We start from the raw sequence: 16729 nt of genomic DNA, 5'->3' as shown, positions 1-16729 counted from the left end.
GAGCTCTTCGATTGGCGCTAGGTGTGACGTCACGGTTGCCGAGGAACAGTAACGGTGAGTGCAGTGGGAGATAGTGATGGGAATTCCGACTCTTTTTAGAGAACTGACTCTTTCGGCTCGTCTCACTAAAAAGAGTCGAGTCTTTCGACTCCCAACCGACTCTTCAGGTTGTTTTGTTGCTTTAATTTATTATCAAGAACAATATAAAGTTATGCACAAAAGGAATTACAGTGGAACCCCAACTTATGAAGACCCCATTTAACGAAAAATTCAAGTTACGAAGGCACTTAACAGCAATATTTCTGCCCGTGGTACGGCAAAATGCCTGCGTAACGAAGTAGATAAAATGCAAAAAATTTTAAAAAATAAATTAAATTCCATAATGTTATGTACATGTGCACATACGTATGTATGCATTTATACGCATGCTTTCTTCAACCTCCGCCACCTCCTCCTCCACCAAGAACTTCGTCTTCAGCCAGCATCGCCTCACTCAAAAGGTGATGGAAAAAGGTGCTTCGACTTACGAAAATTTTGACTTACGAAAGACCCTCTGGAACAAATTAATTTTGTAAGTCGGGGTTTCACTGTACTAATGTAAAAAAAAAACAAAAAAAAACCGTGGTTATTTATATATGTTTACATGTAAATATCCGATTGCAGTTTGTAGATGCTTCGGAGTTTGTATGTGTTTTGGAGTTTGTACGTGCTTTGTCTCTAGGGGCCACCATAAATATACTTTTATTTATTCACTCCACATAAAATGTAATAAACAAATCATATAATGCAAAAAACAACATTCTTCAGAGTTTGTACGTGCTTCTGAGTTTGTACGTGCTTCTGAGTTTGTACGTGTTTTGCAGTTTGTACATGCTTCGGAGTTTGTATGTGTTTTGGAGTTTGTACATGCTTTGTCTCTATGGGCCACCGTAAATATACTTGTATTTATTCACTCCACATAAAATGTAGTAAATAAATCATATAATGCAAAAAACAACAATTTACATACAACTATTTATATTTCAACTTTTAACTGTTAAATTAAATTTAACTATTAAAATTTTCAGCTTATCCTTTTAAACAAATTTAAAGTGAAACAACACAAAACACTGAAAACCACAACATAATTAAATATAAATTAAAATATACAAAACAAAAAGAAGATGCAAAAAGAAAGATCTGTCATATAGGCCTGCATGAATAAACTTCCTGAACTAAAAATTGTTGTGGATGATTACTCTACCTTTCTAATATGATGTTGTTGTCCTTGGCTCTCTTTCTCTCTCTTTCCCTCCACACTGTTCCTGTGCTACTGCAAGTATAACTACCGCCCCTCCCCCCTCTGCTCAGCGCTCGCGAGGAGCGAAGCGGAAAAAAAGTGCGAGAGAGAGAGAGGGTGAGAGAAAGAAAGAAAAAACACAGCTCCCAATAAGGAGTTGGATCGCATCGTTCACTTCAAAGAGTCGGCTCTAAGAGCCATTTCGTTCGCGACCGACACATTACTAGTGGAAGAACCAACCGGAACTACTGATTAAATTAAAAGTCGGACAGCATTTTCTTATTTAATGCGCCCATAGGTTCAGTTTGAAATTATACAAACATTTAGAGGAACAATACAGGCAAAAATAAAGAAAAGATGGACAGATACATGTCATAATATAAAAATATTAACTTGTGAAATCAAGCCCCTACCTCATTTTTAATCAACTGAGAATTTAGCAATAGTAAACTGCTAGTAAATTGTGGACTTTATTAATATTTATTAAAATACTAATATGTACTAATATAATAAAATTCTGTTATGACAAGAAACTATAGGAACAAAAATTTAAAAAAGAATATGTGTTCTGTGTGTCCCGTTCTGTGTGACTGGTATGGGAAATGCAGTTTATTTCATGTCTGTATCTGACTTTGGGTCAATTGCTGTTGTTTTAAATGTTATAGCTGTCTTTACTTGACTATATATGACATTTAACTGAGTACAGCCTAAACACAGAGTACTGTTCCTCTTCTTGGAATGAAAAACAGCTTCTAACACTTCTTCTTTAAATACCGGAGCTCCTCTCTGTCTAAACATTTGTGTGTTCCCTCCCCTTTGGACCTGCACTTTAGAGATGGGCGTAACCAAAATGTGGTGACGTGTATTGCGCAAACACGATTCTTACATTCAGTGGTCAGAGCAGTTTAAGTTCTCAGGAAACGAAACTCACACAGGCACAGATGCTGAGAGGTAAAATGGCACAGAAAGGAGTTCAGCTGCACCCAGAAAGCTTCTCTTGTTCAATCTGTTTGGATATACTAAAGGATCCGGTCACAATTCCCTGTGGACACAGCTACTGCATGGACTGCATTAAAACCCACTGGGATGAAGAGAAGAAGAGAATCTGCAGCTGCCCTCAGTGTAGGCAGGCCTTCACACCGAGACCTCTCCTGGTGAAAAGCACAATGTTAGCAGAGTTAGTGGAGGAGCTGAAGAAGACCGCACTCCAAGCTGCTTCTGTTTATCAGGGCTGTGCTGGTCCTGAAGACATAGCCTGCGATCTCTGCACAGGAAGAAAACTAAAAGCTGTGAAGTCCTGTTTGGTGTGCCTGGTCTCTTACTGTGAGCAGCACCTTCAGCCTCATTATGATGTGGCTCTTTTAAAGAAACACAAACTGGCAGACCCCTTCAAGAGGCTCCAGGAGAACATCTGCTCTCTTCACAGTGAGGTGATGAAAATTTTCTGCCGTACTGATCAGCAGAGTATCTGTTATGTCTGCTCTTTAGATGAACATAAAGGCCATGAAACGGTTTCAGCTGTAGCAGAAAGGTCTGAGAGGCAAAGAGCGCTCGAGGTGAGTCGACTGCAAATCCAGCAAAGAATCCAGCACCGAGAGAAAGAAGTGAATGTGCTTGAGCTGGAGGTCAGGGCAATGAGTTTCTCCGCCGATAAAGCGGTAGAGGACAGTGAGAAGATGTTCACTGAGCTGATTCGTCTCATCCAGAAAAGAAGCTCTGATGTAAAGCGGCAGATCAGATCCCAGCAAGAAACTGAAGTGAGTCGAGTCAAAGAGCTTCAGGAGAAGCTGGAGCAGGAGATCGCTGAGTTGAAGAAGAAAGATGCTGAGCTGAAGCAGCTCATAGACACAGAGGATCACAATCTGTTTCTGCACAACCATCCTTTACTGTCACCACTCAGACAGCCTACAGACTCATCTAGCATCAATATCCGTCCTCTGAGGTACTTTGAGGATGTGAAAGCAGCTGTGTCAGAAACCAGAGAGAAGCTACAGGATATCCTGAGTGAGACATGGTCAAACTTCTCACTCATAGTCACTCAAGTGGATGTTTTACTGTCAGTTCCAAAACCAGAGCCAACGACCAGAGCTGGATTCTTAAACTATTCACGTGCAATCACCTTGGATCCAAAAACAGCAAACAAATGGCTGCTCTTATCAGAGGGGAACAGAAAGGCAACATTAATGAACCAACAGCAGTCTTATTCTAATCATCCACATCGATTCACTGCATGGTCTCAGGTTCTGAGCAGAGAGAGTCTGACTGGACGGTGTTACTGGGAAGTGGAGTGGATAGGGATAGGATCTCACATTGCAGTCGCCTACAAAAATATTGGCAGAGCAGGGTGGGGGGATGAATGTAAATTTGGACGCAATGAGAAAAGTTGGGCTTTGAGTTGTCACAAAAAAGCATATGAATTTTGGCACAACAACAGCCACACTTCCACCTCAGGTCCTCACTTCTCCAAAATAGGAGTGTACCTGGATCACAGTGCAGGCATCCTGTCCTTCTACAGTGTATCTGAAACTATGACCCTTCTCCACAGAGTCCACACTACGTTCAGTCAGCCGCTCTATGCTGGATTTTGGCTTTTCTCAGGTGTCAAAACCACTAAATTCTGCAAACTCAAGTAGAGAGGAATCTTTCATTTGTAGTGGCTTTAAAGTTGTATTTCACCATTACTTTCACACTTCATAAAGATCAGCTTTCAATCAAACATACACGCTCTTGTATGCAATTAGCTATTATGCTATATGGAAGGTTGTTTCTGCCACTGAAAAACAACATCCATAAAATAAAACCTTGGGTTATGTATACTTCCTCAGTGGCAGTGTAGTGGAGATATCAAAGATAGGCACGGCTGTGGCACTGATTCAGTCTTTGAGCACTACGGTCACCCCGGTGTGTCGGCCAGAACACCACTTAAGGCCAAATTGCCCAGAGCACGAAAGAAGGAGAGAGCTTGAGGTTCCGTTTGAGGCACTTTATTGTCACCGCTTAATTTCTGGGGCTGTAACACAGCGGGTGTACATAAGTGTGTGTCTGGGTGTGTGTGTGTGTGTGTGGTTTCCTACAAAGGAAATAAACAAGGGAAATAACAATAAATAAAGAGAATGGAAAAGTCAAATACTCAAATATAAACATAATACAACATAGTTAACATAATCAAATATAAAGATCAGAAAAATATAATACACTTCAAACTGCTCACACTATGCAACTAAATAGCATTAGTGCGAGGTTAAGCAACCGTCAGTACATGTGAACTACTTCCGGTAGTTATACAAAATAAAAGCGCCCCCCATTATATTCCGCTATAATGCTCTTATTGTGAAGGGCAAGCGGGACGCCATACTTCCGGTTATACTACGTTTGCTATTTTATTAATCCACGTACCTAATTGTTCGCTACAAACTCCGCTACTTCAAAGTAAACAATCACAAGCATCACATACAACATATAGAGAAGGTCTGATAACACAGGAATGACATTATGGACATACGAGCGACCGTACATGCGTCAACAAGCTAAACCGGGGCCAAGCTAACAACATAAGTTAGCATATGAAATGAGGGTGAACTCACGCGTTGCATGCGTGGCCTACCGCTCCAACTATGGACTACATTAGCTCCTAAATGGTAACATACTACAGTACTGACACAACAAAGGCAAAATACGACACAGGTCACTACTTACTTGTCATTTACGCACACCTAACATGCCCCAGGAATCAGTGCACCCCCTCCGGACCAACACTGCTCAGCCGCCATTAAACTGCCCACCTTACTAACCGGATGATGTCACTAGAAGGTGGGCTGGCCCAAACTGACAGAAGATGGAACATTACATGAACTTATATAAACTTATAAACACCAGTAAAACTATTATATGAACTTTGGGGCCTTTTATACAGCCGCCCCCAAATGTATGTAAGACATTTGCTCATCAATAAGGCAACAAAGTTCTAGGGTTGTGGTGAGTTCGACGCAGAGCTGTCCTCATCTTCTCCAGAGGGCAGCGCAGGGAGGACAACCAGTCTGGCAACTGGCCGAGTGTAGACTCTCTCCTTCACCTTCACGTCAGCTGACCTGATGCGTCCATCAGGGCTAGGATGAGTTTTAATCACCCTCCCCACCGGCCAGAGAGCCCTGGGAAGCTGTGGATCAGCGATCATCACCACAGAGTCCTCAGCCAAATCAGCTGCCGTTGTTTGCCACTTCTGGCGAGTCTGCAGACTGGGAATGTACTGACGAATGAAACGTGACCAGAAATGGTCAGCCAAAACCTGGGAGTGCTTCCAGCGACGGCGACTGAGGAGCTCACTCTCTGGGTATACTACCTGAGGTAGCGATCCATCCGGCCGCCCCATCAGAAGAATATTAGGAGTCACCGGATCTGCATCTCTGGCATCGGAAGACACATACCCCAGGGGCTTACTATTGAGTATCCCTTCCACTTCGGTGAGTACAGTGCGAAGCACTTCTTCTGGAACTGACTGAGCACCAACGGTGGCATAGAGGGCATACTTAACCGACCGGATCTCCCTTTCCCATGCTCCCCCAAAGTGTGGGGCACCTGGAGGATTAAAGCGGAAGCTGATCCTCTGGGGTGCTAGAAGCTGTTGTAGTTCCGGGGCCATCTTCAGAAAGGTCTCACGCAGCTCCCTCTCACCTCCCCTGAAGTTGGTCCCCTGGTCTGAAAACAACTCGGCAGGTGTTCCTCTACGGGCGACAAATCGCCGAAGAGCCATCAGGAATGCATCTGCATCAATGGTGTTAAGAACATCCAAGTGGACTGCCCTGGTGGTGAGGCACTTGAATATGATTCCCCATCTCTTCTCAATACGCCGACCAACCTTGACCTCAAACGGCCCGAAGCAGTCCATTCCCGTAGAGTAGAAAGCCGGTTTATATAGACGTAGCCGGGCTGCTGGCAGGTCTGCCATCCTTGGCACTGTAGGTCTAGCTCTCCACCTTTGACAATCAGCACAGAGGTGTTGGTAGCGCCGGACAGCTTCACGCCCTCGCAGAATCCAGTAGGAGCGCCGAAGTTCTGCGAACACCCGCTCCGGGCCAGGATGATGGAGGCGGCGATCAAAGTCTTGGATCAGGAGTTTGGTCACTGGGTGGCTTGGGTCTAAGATAATCGGATGGAGTGTCTCCAGAGCCAAATCTTCAGATCGACGAAGTCGTCCTCCAACACAAATGAGCTGTCTGGTCTCATCCACTTCGGGTGACAGAGAGAGAAGACGACTGCTCCTGGGAACTGGCTTACCGACTTTCAACAGGTTGTACTCCTCCAGGAAACTATCCATCTGGGCCCTCTGTAGGATCAGCCTCTCCGCCTTGCGATAGTCCTCAACAGTGGGATGACCATCTGGTTGGGCCGCCCCATGTAGCTCCCGCGCTGTAACCTCTAACATCTCACTCCAGGTTTTGTAGCGGCTCAAATCTGAAGTTGGCTGACCTGACGGAGTAGTTGCTGTGGTCCCACAGAACACAGCTTTGCGCAGCTCCGAGGCATCTCCTGCTTGGTCAACCGTGAGATCCTCTGGCCAGGAGTCTGGACTGCGCAGGAGAAAGGATGGTCCTTGGCTCCATCTATTTGGTACAGTGAGCTCCTTCAACTTCTTCCCACGTGTCACATCGTTGGCTGGATTCCTTCCAGAGTCGACGTATCTCCAGGAGTGCCTGTCTGTCAGCTCTTGTATCTCGGCTACACGAGTGCCCACGAAGACCTTAAATCGGCAGGATTCAGACCTCAGCCAGGTCAGCACTGTTGTAGAATCGGACCATAGGACCGTCTGGTCGATTCTAAGGGTGAGCTCCCTTTCCAGCACTTGTGAGAGCTGTGCCCCAGTGAGTGCAGCACAGAGCTCCAATCGGGGCATGGAGTGGAACCGCTTAGGGGCAACCCTGGAACGGGCCACCAAGAATGACAGATGCACTTCACCATTTCTGCCAGTGGTCCGGAGGTAAGCTACTGAGCCATAAGCTTCTTCAGAGGCATCACAAAATATGTGCACCTCTCTCTGACAGCTGAAGGGGTCCACTTCCTTAGGCACATATGGTCGGGGAAGAGTAATTTCAGGTAGAAATTGCAGCTCTTCCTCCCAGGCTGTCCACTGCTGCATAAGCTCCTGAGGTAGGTGTGGGTCATCCCAACCCCTTTGCTTGTCCCAAAGATGGCGGATGATTACCTTCGCTCTGGTTGTGTAGGGTAAGATGAACCCTAGGGGGTCGTACTGGCTGGCCAAGACCTTGTAGATATTGCGCATCGTGGGGACTGCATATGGAACTTGACGATGCTTGTAGCCTAGGACATCTGTGTGGAATAGCCAGCTCAATCCCAGGGTAGATTCTGGGGTATCTACCTTGTTCTGGGCCAGCCATAGTTCCACACTAGCGGAGCAGCTCTCTTGTGGTAAGTGACTGATGACGTCACGTTCATTGCTGGCCCACTGACGTAGGTCAAAACCTGCTGAGGCTAGGATGGCCCGTAACCTGTCGACAAGTTTCCTTGCCTCTTCCACGGTGGGGAAACTCTGAAGGCAGTTGTCCACATAAAAACACCTTTCGACCGAGAGTCTCACGTCATCATCTGGCTGGCTGTTATCCATGACATGACGCTGCAGGGCAAATGTGGCACAGCAGGGGCTACACGTGGTTCCGAACGGGAGCACCCGCCACTCGTAGACTGCTGGAGGGCTCTCGTCGCTGATGTCTCGCCAGACGAATCTGAGCAGGGCACGATCTTCTGGTAAGAGATGAACCTGGTGGAACATGCCTTTAATGTCCCCACTCACTGCAACTGCATGCTCTCTGAAGCGCAATAGGACTCCCAGAAGCGACGCACCTAAGGTGGGCCCAGGCAGCAGGTAGTCGTTCAAGTTCTGTCCTCTGTACTGAAATGAGCAGTTGAAAACCAATCGGTTCTTGCCATTATGGCTCACCATGTGATGAGGGATGTACCACGCCTCCTGACCTTCTGTCACAGGTGTCCCAGAGCCACACTTAATGATGGAGCCAGCCTTGATAAGCTTCTCCATCTCCACTTTGTAGGCCTCAGCTCGTTCTGGGTCTTTGGCCAGCCTTCTCTCTATACCCCGTAGACTTGGCATGACGGCGTCTTTAGTTGCCTGCAGTAGAGGCATCCCCTTCCGGCGAAGTAGTGGGGTGGCATAGCGACGTATGCCTTCAACCTCTATTCGGACAGTTCTGGTCTCCAGAATGCATATGGCCTCTTGGTCTTGCCTTGAACGAGTAACAAGCTTCTCGTTTCGGAATGGAACGATGTCGACCTGCCACAGTTTCTCCACATGTTTCATTAACTCACTGACCTGAGGTGCAACAGAAGTCAGCAAGCACTGCTGCGGTTGGGTAAGCTGGCCAACTATACTTGCTGGCCCTTGTAGCGCCCAACCTAGCCTGGTACGAATAGCAGCAGGCCCTCCTGGAGGTCCCAGCCTGACTGGTTCAACGGGGGTAACCAGATGGGGATGGTCACTGCCAATGAGTAGCAAAGGTTTCACATTTAACAAGGTGTGGATCGGAAGACCAATCAGGTGCTTGTACCTTTCCCTGAGTTGCTCCATGGGATAAGTGTGGCCTGCAAGTCCGATGCGTGCAGCAGTGAAGGCCCCAGCAATCTTGAACCTGGTCCTGGGCCTTGATGGAGAAGAAACAGAGAACGACACTGACTCACCTCTGAGAGTCTGCACGTCCTGCCTAATCGTGCGCAGTGGGACGTCCTCTGCGATCCCTTGCATGCCTAACTTTTCGGCAGCCTCCGGCAGAAGCATTGTCCTCTCTGACCCGTCATCCAGTACAGCATAAGTGCTGATTGTTCGCTTGCCATAATGAATGCAGACTTTGACAATCTTTAGAAGGACTTTGCAGCCTTCAGTGGGTCTGTCTAGATACAGGACGTCGGTTGCTGCCTTCGAGTCACCGCTCACCACCGCTGTTGTTAGCGACCCTTTAGGTGTTCTAACATTGACATCATGCAGTACCTGCAGGTGCTTCCCTTGGCAGAGGCTGCAAGTCTTCCTCAGATTGCACTGGGCTGCCTGGTGTGACCGTGCGCAGCGCCAGCACCTCTTGTTACTCTTTATCCACTCTGTTAGCTGGTCCTTTGTCAACTTGGATACCATTGTGCACTGACTGAGATAGTGCTCTTCCGTGTTACAGAATGGACAGTATGGCTTGTTCTTGCTGGCCACACCACCTGGCCTCAAAGCCTGTGGGTTCGTCATTACCTCCTTTGCACCATGAAGGACTGTGATGGATCTCTTACCCTGGCGCACCTCAGGCCTGGGCCACTGTTTCTCCTTTGTCCCTTTCACTGCTAGCTGCCCTTCAGAGTCTTGGCACCAGGACTCATACTTAAGCCACCCTGCGAGATCTGCCAAGGTATGCATCCTCACACCTTGTTGGAACATGCAGCGGCGGAACTCCGCTCTCTGCTCGGGGGGTAGTTTACTAAGCAGACGAGAAACATGTGAACCACAGTGTAGTTCCACTTCTCCTTCTGGGCCTAGTGTCCTTAACATCCCCACCAGTGACTGTATCTGGAGGGCAAATCTCTCAAATGCCGAGACGTCTCCACGTCTGATGTCAGGTGAGTCCATCATCGCAGCAATACGCCTCAGCACTATCTGATGTGGTTGGCCGAATTTGTCATTGAGGGCCTCCATCGTATCAGTGAAGGGTGTGGCAGAGTTGAGGTAAGCATCGGCTATTAATCTGGCCTCCTCTAAGTGCAGGTGATCAACCAACACTTGATACTTGAACAGCTCAGTCGTGTCCTCAGGTAGAAGATTCCCCAATGCCATCTTAAGCCTAGCAAACTCACTAGGGTCTCGACTGGAGAAGTTGGGGATTGTTGGGCGGGGACCACGGTAAACTGTCTCTGAGGTGATAGGAGTCCTGCCCGGATTCGGTCTGTCCGGCAGTGGCTGTGGAGAGGACAGATTGAACTGCTGCTCAGGGGATGCTGGATTACAGCCATGCTCAGTCTTACTGTCCCCATAGGCGGCGCGCGGATGCTTGGACCCACCCAGTGGGAAACTGCCTGGGCGAGGTGGGAGATGAACCGGCTTGAACCAGGGAGGTGGATTATGGGAGGCTTTATCTGGAAACCTGAGAGCTGGTGGAGGATCTGATGACAGACTCTGTCCTGGGTGGTCCACGACCATATTAGCAGGTGGGATTGCCATTGCCTCTGTCTTAATGGCTGGAAACATACATGCATCTTGGCGATGGGGGTTCAACACTGGTGGGTCACTAGGCAGTGGCGCTTCCTCAATTGGATCTGGCCACGGTGGTGGGGCAGGCCAGTCATCATCCTCCTCAATCTCTGGTGCATCACCCGGTAGCGGTGACTGCATTGACTTACTGGTTTGGAGAGAAGATGGGCCCTGCATGCTCTGGACAGCTTCCACTAACTGTCTCATTTCTGCCCGCAGTGCCTTGAGTTCGACCAGATCTGATGACATACGTTGCTGGCTCTGCTGGATGAGGTGGCGCTCCTGACGGATATCCTCTAACTCTGCACTTACTTCCTTATTTGGATGTGCATAGGGGAGCACGAAGGGTAGAGGAGTAGAGTGATCATAGGCTTGTTCCCCATGCCATCTCTCCGGATATAGCTGGGGGGCTAGCTGATTCTCCTGAATGTGCTGTTGGCTCTGAGCTCCATAGCGCGAGGCCGTCTCATGGAGAATAGCATCCCGCCTCCACTGAGGGCTGGCTAGGTTGCAGCTAAAGGGGGAAGCGAGGGAGGTCATCCTGGCCTTGTCCTCTTGGTGTCTGAGCTCTACATCCTCTCTATATGCATGGCTAATGTAGCCTGGGTACTCCACCTCATAATCTGCGTAGTGCACAGGTGGGCGAGCATGTCGTTTGGGGCGTGCGCCACGAGCCTCGTACTCTGGGCCTGGTTCCATCTCTGAGGCGAACCTAGTGCATCCGGCTCGAAGGACCAATTAATGTAGTGGAGATATCAAAGATAGGCACGGCTGTGGCACTGATTCAGTCTTTGAGCACTACGGTCACCCCGGTGTGTCGGCCAGAACACCACTTAAGGCCAAATTGCCCAGAGCACGAAAGAAGGAGAGAGCTTGAGGTTCCGTTTGAGGCACTTTATTGTCACCGCTTAATTTCTGGGGCTGTAACACAGCGGGTGTACATAAGTGTGTGTCTGGGTGTGTGTGTGTGTGTGTGGTTTCCTACAAAGGAAATAAACAAGGGAAATAACAATAAATAAAGAGAATGGAAAAGTCAAATACTCAAATATAAACATAATACAACATAGTTAACATAATCAAATATAAAGATCAGAAAAATATAATACACTTCAAACTGCTCACACTATGCAACTAAATAGCATTAGTGCGAGGTTAAGCAACCGTCAGTACATGTGAACTACTTCCGGTAGTTATACAAAATAAAAGCGCCCCCCATTATATTCCGCTATAATGCTCTTATTGTGAAGGGCAAGCGGGACGCCATACTTCCGGTTATACTACGTTTGCTATTTTATTAATCCACGTACCTAATTGTTCGCTACAAACTCCGCTACTTCAAAGTAAACAATCACAAGCATCACATACAACATATAGAGAAGGTCTGATAACACAGGAATGACATTATGGACATACGAGCGACCGTACATGCGTCAACAAGCTAAACCGGGGCCAAGCTAACAACATAAGTTAGCATATGAAATGAGGGTGAACTCACGCGTTGCATGCGTGGCCTACCGCTCCAACTATGGACTACATTAGCTCCTAAATGGTAACATACTACAGTACTGACACAACAAAGGCAAAATACGACACAGGTCACTACTTACTTGTCATTTACGCACACCTAACATGCCCCAGGAATCAGTGCACCCCCTCCGGACCAACACTGCTCAGCCGCCATTAAACTGCCCACCTTACTAACCGGATGATGTCACTAGAAGGTGGGCTGGCCCAAACTGACAGAAGATGGAACATTACATGAACTTATATAAACTTATAAACACCAGTAAAACTATTATATGAACTTTGGGGCCTTTTATACAGGCAGAAACAACCTCCCATAGGCTGCTGCTCTGCATGATTATTTTTATTTACAAAACTATTTCTGCACATGACATTGTAAACTGCTTTACATATTTGCCAAAAAATTCTTTCACTTTTGCCTTGAAAATAAAAAGCACAGTGTTATATGAGAGCAACACATTTACAAGAGTATAAACACAAATGTTAAGTGAAACACAAAATCCAAACTGTAACTGAGATGTTTGTTGCATTTTTCATTTTTGAATTTGTCTCCACATATGTTGCATTTCTTAATTTTTTTTCACTCCTGTATAAATGTTGTCTTTGTCGCCCTCTTAATGTACAGTTCACTTAAAACCAAACATAGCCTTTGTGTTTTGTTTCTCCAACATTAGTTTGACATTAATGGTAGAGTTTCCTCTATGATCTTTCAGTGCTTACACTACACTGTACATGTCTACTTTAGAGACATTTCTGAGACTGACCTGCTTGAGAACATTTTAGCCATGGATGCAAAAGCACATGGACTGTGCTACAGTTTCCTTTTTCATATGATGGACTGAACACAGGAGGTATCTGCTTTTGACTATGCAGAGATGAATCTGATCCCATTTCTACCTGTGTCTACTGTTTTATGATTTCACTGAAGTTTGCTCAACTTTAATTGTCAGGATATATGTTTACTCCAGCTCTCATGATGCAAAGGAATGAAACAGACTTATCAAATGTGCTTCGATTAGGTGCACAATGTGAAGTTCATCATTTTTCTTACAAATAAACATGTAATGACAAACGTGAACAGCTGTGCTTATTTGGGAGACACAGAATGTTTTGTAAACAACTTTATTTTGTATAAAACAATGTTGAAGTCATGTCTTGACCCTGTGCAGTGTGTGGACGCTGTGCACACAATCGCCTCATTCACTGCAGTAAACACGCACGCTAGTTCACATGACTGACTCTGTCTCCATGGTTACATTATATTGTATATTATTAAACAGATTCCAAAGATACCGCCAAAGCCCTCTGCAGCTGTAACACTTTCACTCTTTGTAAATTATTTCATATTTTTGACAGTTATGAAGAAAGGACATGTTTTTTAAGGTCATACACTAGGCGGTTGCTATGGTGGTTGCTGTGGGCTAGGGTGGACGGCGCGTTCAATTCCTCATGTTAGCCGTCTGCCTTTGGAGGGCTGCGTTCCATTTCAAAGTGGCGACTGTCTGCTGTAACTCGAATTCAAACCCAACTTTGGTCTTTAAGAAAAGGCCTTTCATAGCCATTCACAACACACACACAAAAGCACTTTGCCTCACCATGGTAATGCAGCTTTACTAAAACCTGATATCTGATATAAAACAGAAAAATGAAGCAACTAGAGGTTTAATGATGAAGACTTGGGGGTCTGCAGTTCTACTGAATTATAGAATTGACTGAATTGGAGTTTAGAATCCACTTTTTTAGACTGTTACTGTTTCATTGTTCACCTTGTTACCTTGTTATATCATAAATAAGGTTTATCTATGTGAGTTTGATGAACTATGTGATGGTGTATTTTTCCAGTGTTAGTTCTGCTCGCTATTGTGCAGGTAGAATATGGTAAGTGTTCATAGTAATTCATAGAAATTCAAAAGCTGGCTCTATCTGCACCCCTTTAATATTTAATAAACTCTTAATTACAGTTAGAGTGTGGCTGGTAAAGATGAAAAGACATACAGAATGCAAAATGTCTGAGTTTGGTGATATTTGTGAGTAACAAACAAACCAAATAACTGATACCAAGTAACCAGGTAGTTAGAACTGGATGGCAGCATGTGTTTAGAGTGACTGCTTTATAGTTACTGTAGTTAGGTAAGTATACTTACCAAAAGCAGAAGCACACAGATGAACAAGAATCAGATGCTGAATGTTGCAGGAACATGCTCATGTGTGGTGGTCACTGAATGCTGCTCTGTTCTTTTGTCACTTGTCTCAGTCCTTCTGGAAGTTGGCATGTTAGACAGTCCAATAGTGATATCCTGTCAAAGATATCTACAGTCAAAGTTGGATGTTCATTTTTGTCTTTTAAACATGTTCCTGTATTTTAAAGTACTCTAATTTAAGGCTCAAATGGCTCTCTAAGCCATTTAAGAAAATGTAGTTTGTTTCCTGAGCGCAGGGCTGCTGCAGCTTGTGTTTCCCTCAGAGTGACTGACCTGGGTTAAAGATGGCAAACAGGATTTAAACGGAGAGCGATGGACACTTAGAAAACTGCACAGCACTTTAGAGGCGAACCCACTTTATGAGCAGCTGATATCCAATCACCGGCACACAGCTTTAAAACCTCCGCTGAGTTTTAGCTCTCAGTAGAGTTTAAACACTGGACATAATTCACTCAGGTTCTGTCTGTTGGGTCACATTTACTTCACTGTTTTATTTACAACTGAGAAAATCAGTTTGGCTCAGATTACAGTTAAGTTTCATAACTGCATAATTTTACTGAAGTTTAATGTCTCACTGGAGCACATGTTAGACTGAACCATCTGGTGCTCATATGTGTTGGATTTTTTTAACCGTGACTTTTGAATTTAAAAAAAAAAATTTATGCAAGGAGGAACGAGAAGGTTCCTCCTCGGATACTGAAAGACTCCTGTCTGTCCAGAAATATTACATTATCTGTTTGTTAATAGTTATTCAACTGTAAAATAAAAATAAATGAGGTTAATATATGATTTGTGAGGTGTTTTGTTTTGTTTTTTGATGTTGGTGTTTCGGTCATGTTACCTTTAACTCTCAAAGGCTTGTTAGAAACTATGAAACACATTGTGCAGACTTCTGGATGTTAGAAGAGAACTAACACTGCTCATGAATGAGACTAAAGGCAGGAAGCTGTCCTTTATAACTAAACATGTTAATCACACCTTCACATGTTTATCATAGTTTATTATATAGCAGGTGTATTTCAGTAATAGCTGATTTATTTCTGTATAGTGGTGTACAGTCACACACCTCACGTGGGCATTATGTATGATACTCCGAAACTATAATTTAAACAACAATTTTACATATATGATCTTAAAACAGGACACAGACACTGTAATTGCTGACCTCATATCAAGTGTGTATGTAGACTGAGTTTATGTTTGACGTTTGTTTTATATCCAATCTTAACTCTCAAACATTTAAACAGCAGCTAGTCTGCAGCTGAGAGAATACAAACTTAAACTGGTTTGATTTTTAAAATCAGCAGGAAGTGCCACATTTTCACTCAGTCTTTTATTTGCTGCATGTTTTAAGTGTTTAAAAGGGGGAATGATGGAGGAATGTGTTGTAAGTGAGCATTGTGCTGTAAATCTCTGCACAAACAGTGTGTTGCATTGTCAATTTGGTTATTGATTATTCACAAAATCACCAAATGATTAATTTGGTGATTTCTTAAATGTAAAAATTTTATTATACTTGATTCTAATCTGCTGCTGAGTCTCCTACTCTGATGGAAATGCAGATAACACAGAACACAGATGACGAACACCTGTTCAACCAATCACATTCATTCATTCATTCATTCATTCACCCAATCCGAAATCATCAAAGCAATTTTGCAAAGAGGCTGTATCTTGACAATCCGACCAGATATCTGAAAAAATAAACCACTACATTCTCGGCTAAAAAAAAAATATTAAAAGCGTGTTTGCTGACACACAAACAGTTTTTTTCAGTACAGTTCAGTTAGTTTCTACATGCCAGGGTTGCTGGTGTGCAGAAACGGGGCCACCAGGCCAAAGTTTTGACTCGATCAGCGATAACCCCGCCCCCTGAGTTTAAGATAAGATAAGATAAGATAAGATAAGATAAGATAGAACTTTATTAATCCCTCGGGTGGGTTCCTCTGGGAAATTCGATTTCCAAAAAAGCACAGCACCGACAGAAGTTACAGAGTTACAGAATATTATATATATACACACACACACACACACACACACACACACATATATATAAATACAGAGGGCCACCCTGAAAGATAAAACTAATTCATGAACAGCCAGGGGTCAGGACTGCCAAAATGAATTAATTAAATACATCGGTAAATAATTAATTAAATGTGTCAATAATTAATTAATTAAATATTTATTTAATTAATTAATTCCAATTTAATTTAATTACACATTTAACTAATTATTTGATGGTGTATTTAATTAATCCATTTAGTCACTCCTGGCCCTCCATAGAACTCAGTATCCATTTTAAATCTTTCTTATACAACTTCCAGTGGGTAAATTAAATGTAATATTTTTTAAAGGAACTCCCTTTTTAGCTTTCACGACAAATGCGGAGCTGCACATCTTTCCTCTAGCATCCTCCCCGTCGTGCACGCGCACGTCGGGTCGTCGTAGGGTGGTGGGGGGGCGGAGCCAGCGGAC

At 44.6% G+C, this 16729-nt stretch overlaps 1 protein-coding gene across 1 annotated transcript; it reads left to right on the top strand.

The window, feature by feature from the left end:
• Positions 1–2171: 2171 nt before the first annotated feature.
• LOC146645267 (tripartite motif-containing protein 16-like) lies at positions 2172–4097 on the top strand. Its single transcript, XM_085393968.1, has one exon. The coding sequence runs from the start codon at positions 2221–2223 to the stop codon at positions 3910–3912; it is 1692 nt and encodes a 563-aa protein (XP_085250094.1). The 5' UTR covers positions 2172–2220; the 3' UTR covers positions 3913–4097.
• Positions 4098–16729: the final 12632 nt, after the last annotated feature.

Source organism: Rhamphochromis longiceps, linkage group LG20 (genome assembly GCF_057381845.1).
Source record: "Rhamphochromis longiceps isolate RC_006_pf linkage group LG20, R_longiceps_female_GT1.1, whole genome shotgun sequence".
NCBI lineage: Eukaryota > Metazoa > Chordata > Actinopteri > Cichliformes > Cichlidae > Rhamphochromis > Rhamphochromis longiceps.
The sequence above is the reverse complement of the archived record's forward strand: the minus strand, read 5'-3'. Positions and strand labels throughout refer to the sequence as shown.

Bases quoted from the DNA above. Each gene is read 5' to 3' on its own strand.
- LOC146645267 (XM_085393968.1), top strand. From the start codon at position 2,221: ATGCTGAGAGGTAAAATGGCACAGAAAGGAGTTCAGCTGCACCCAGAA.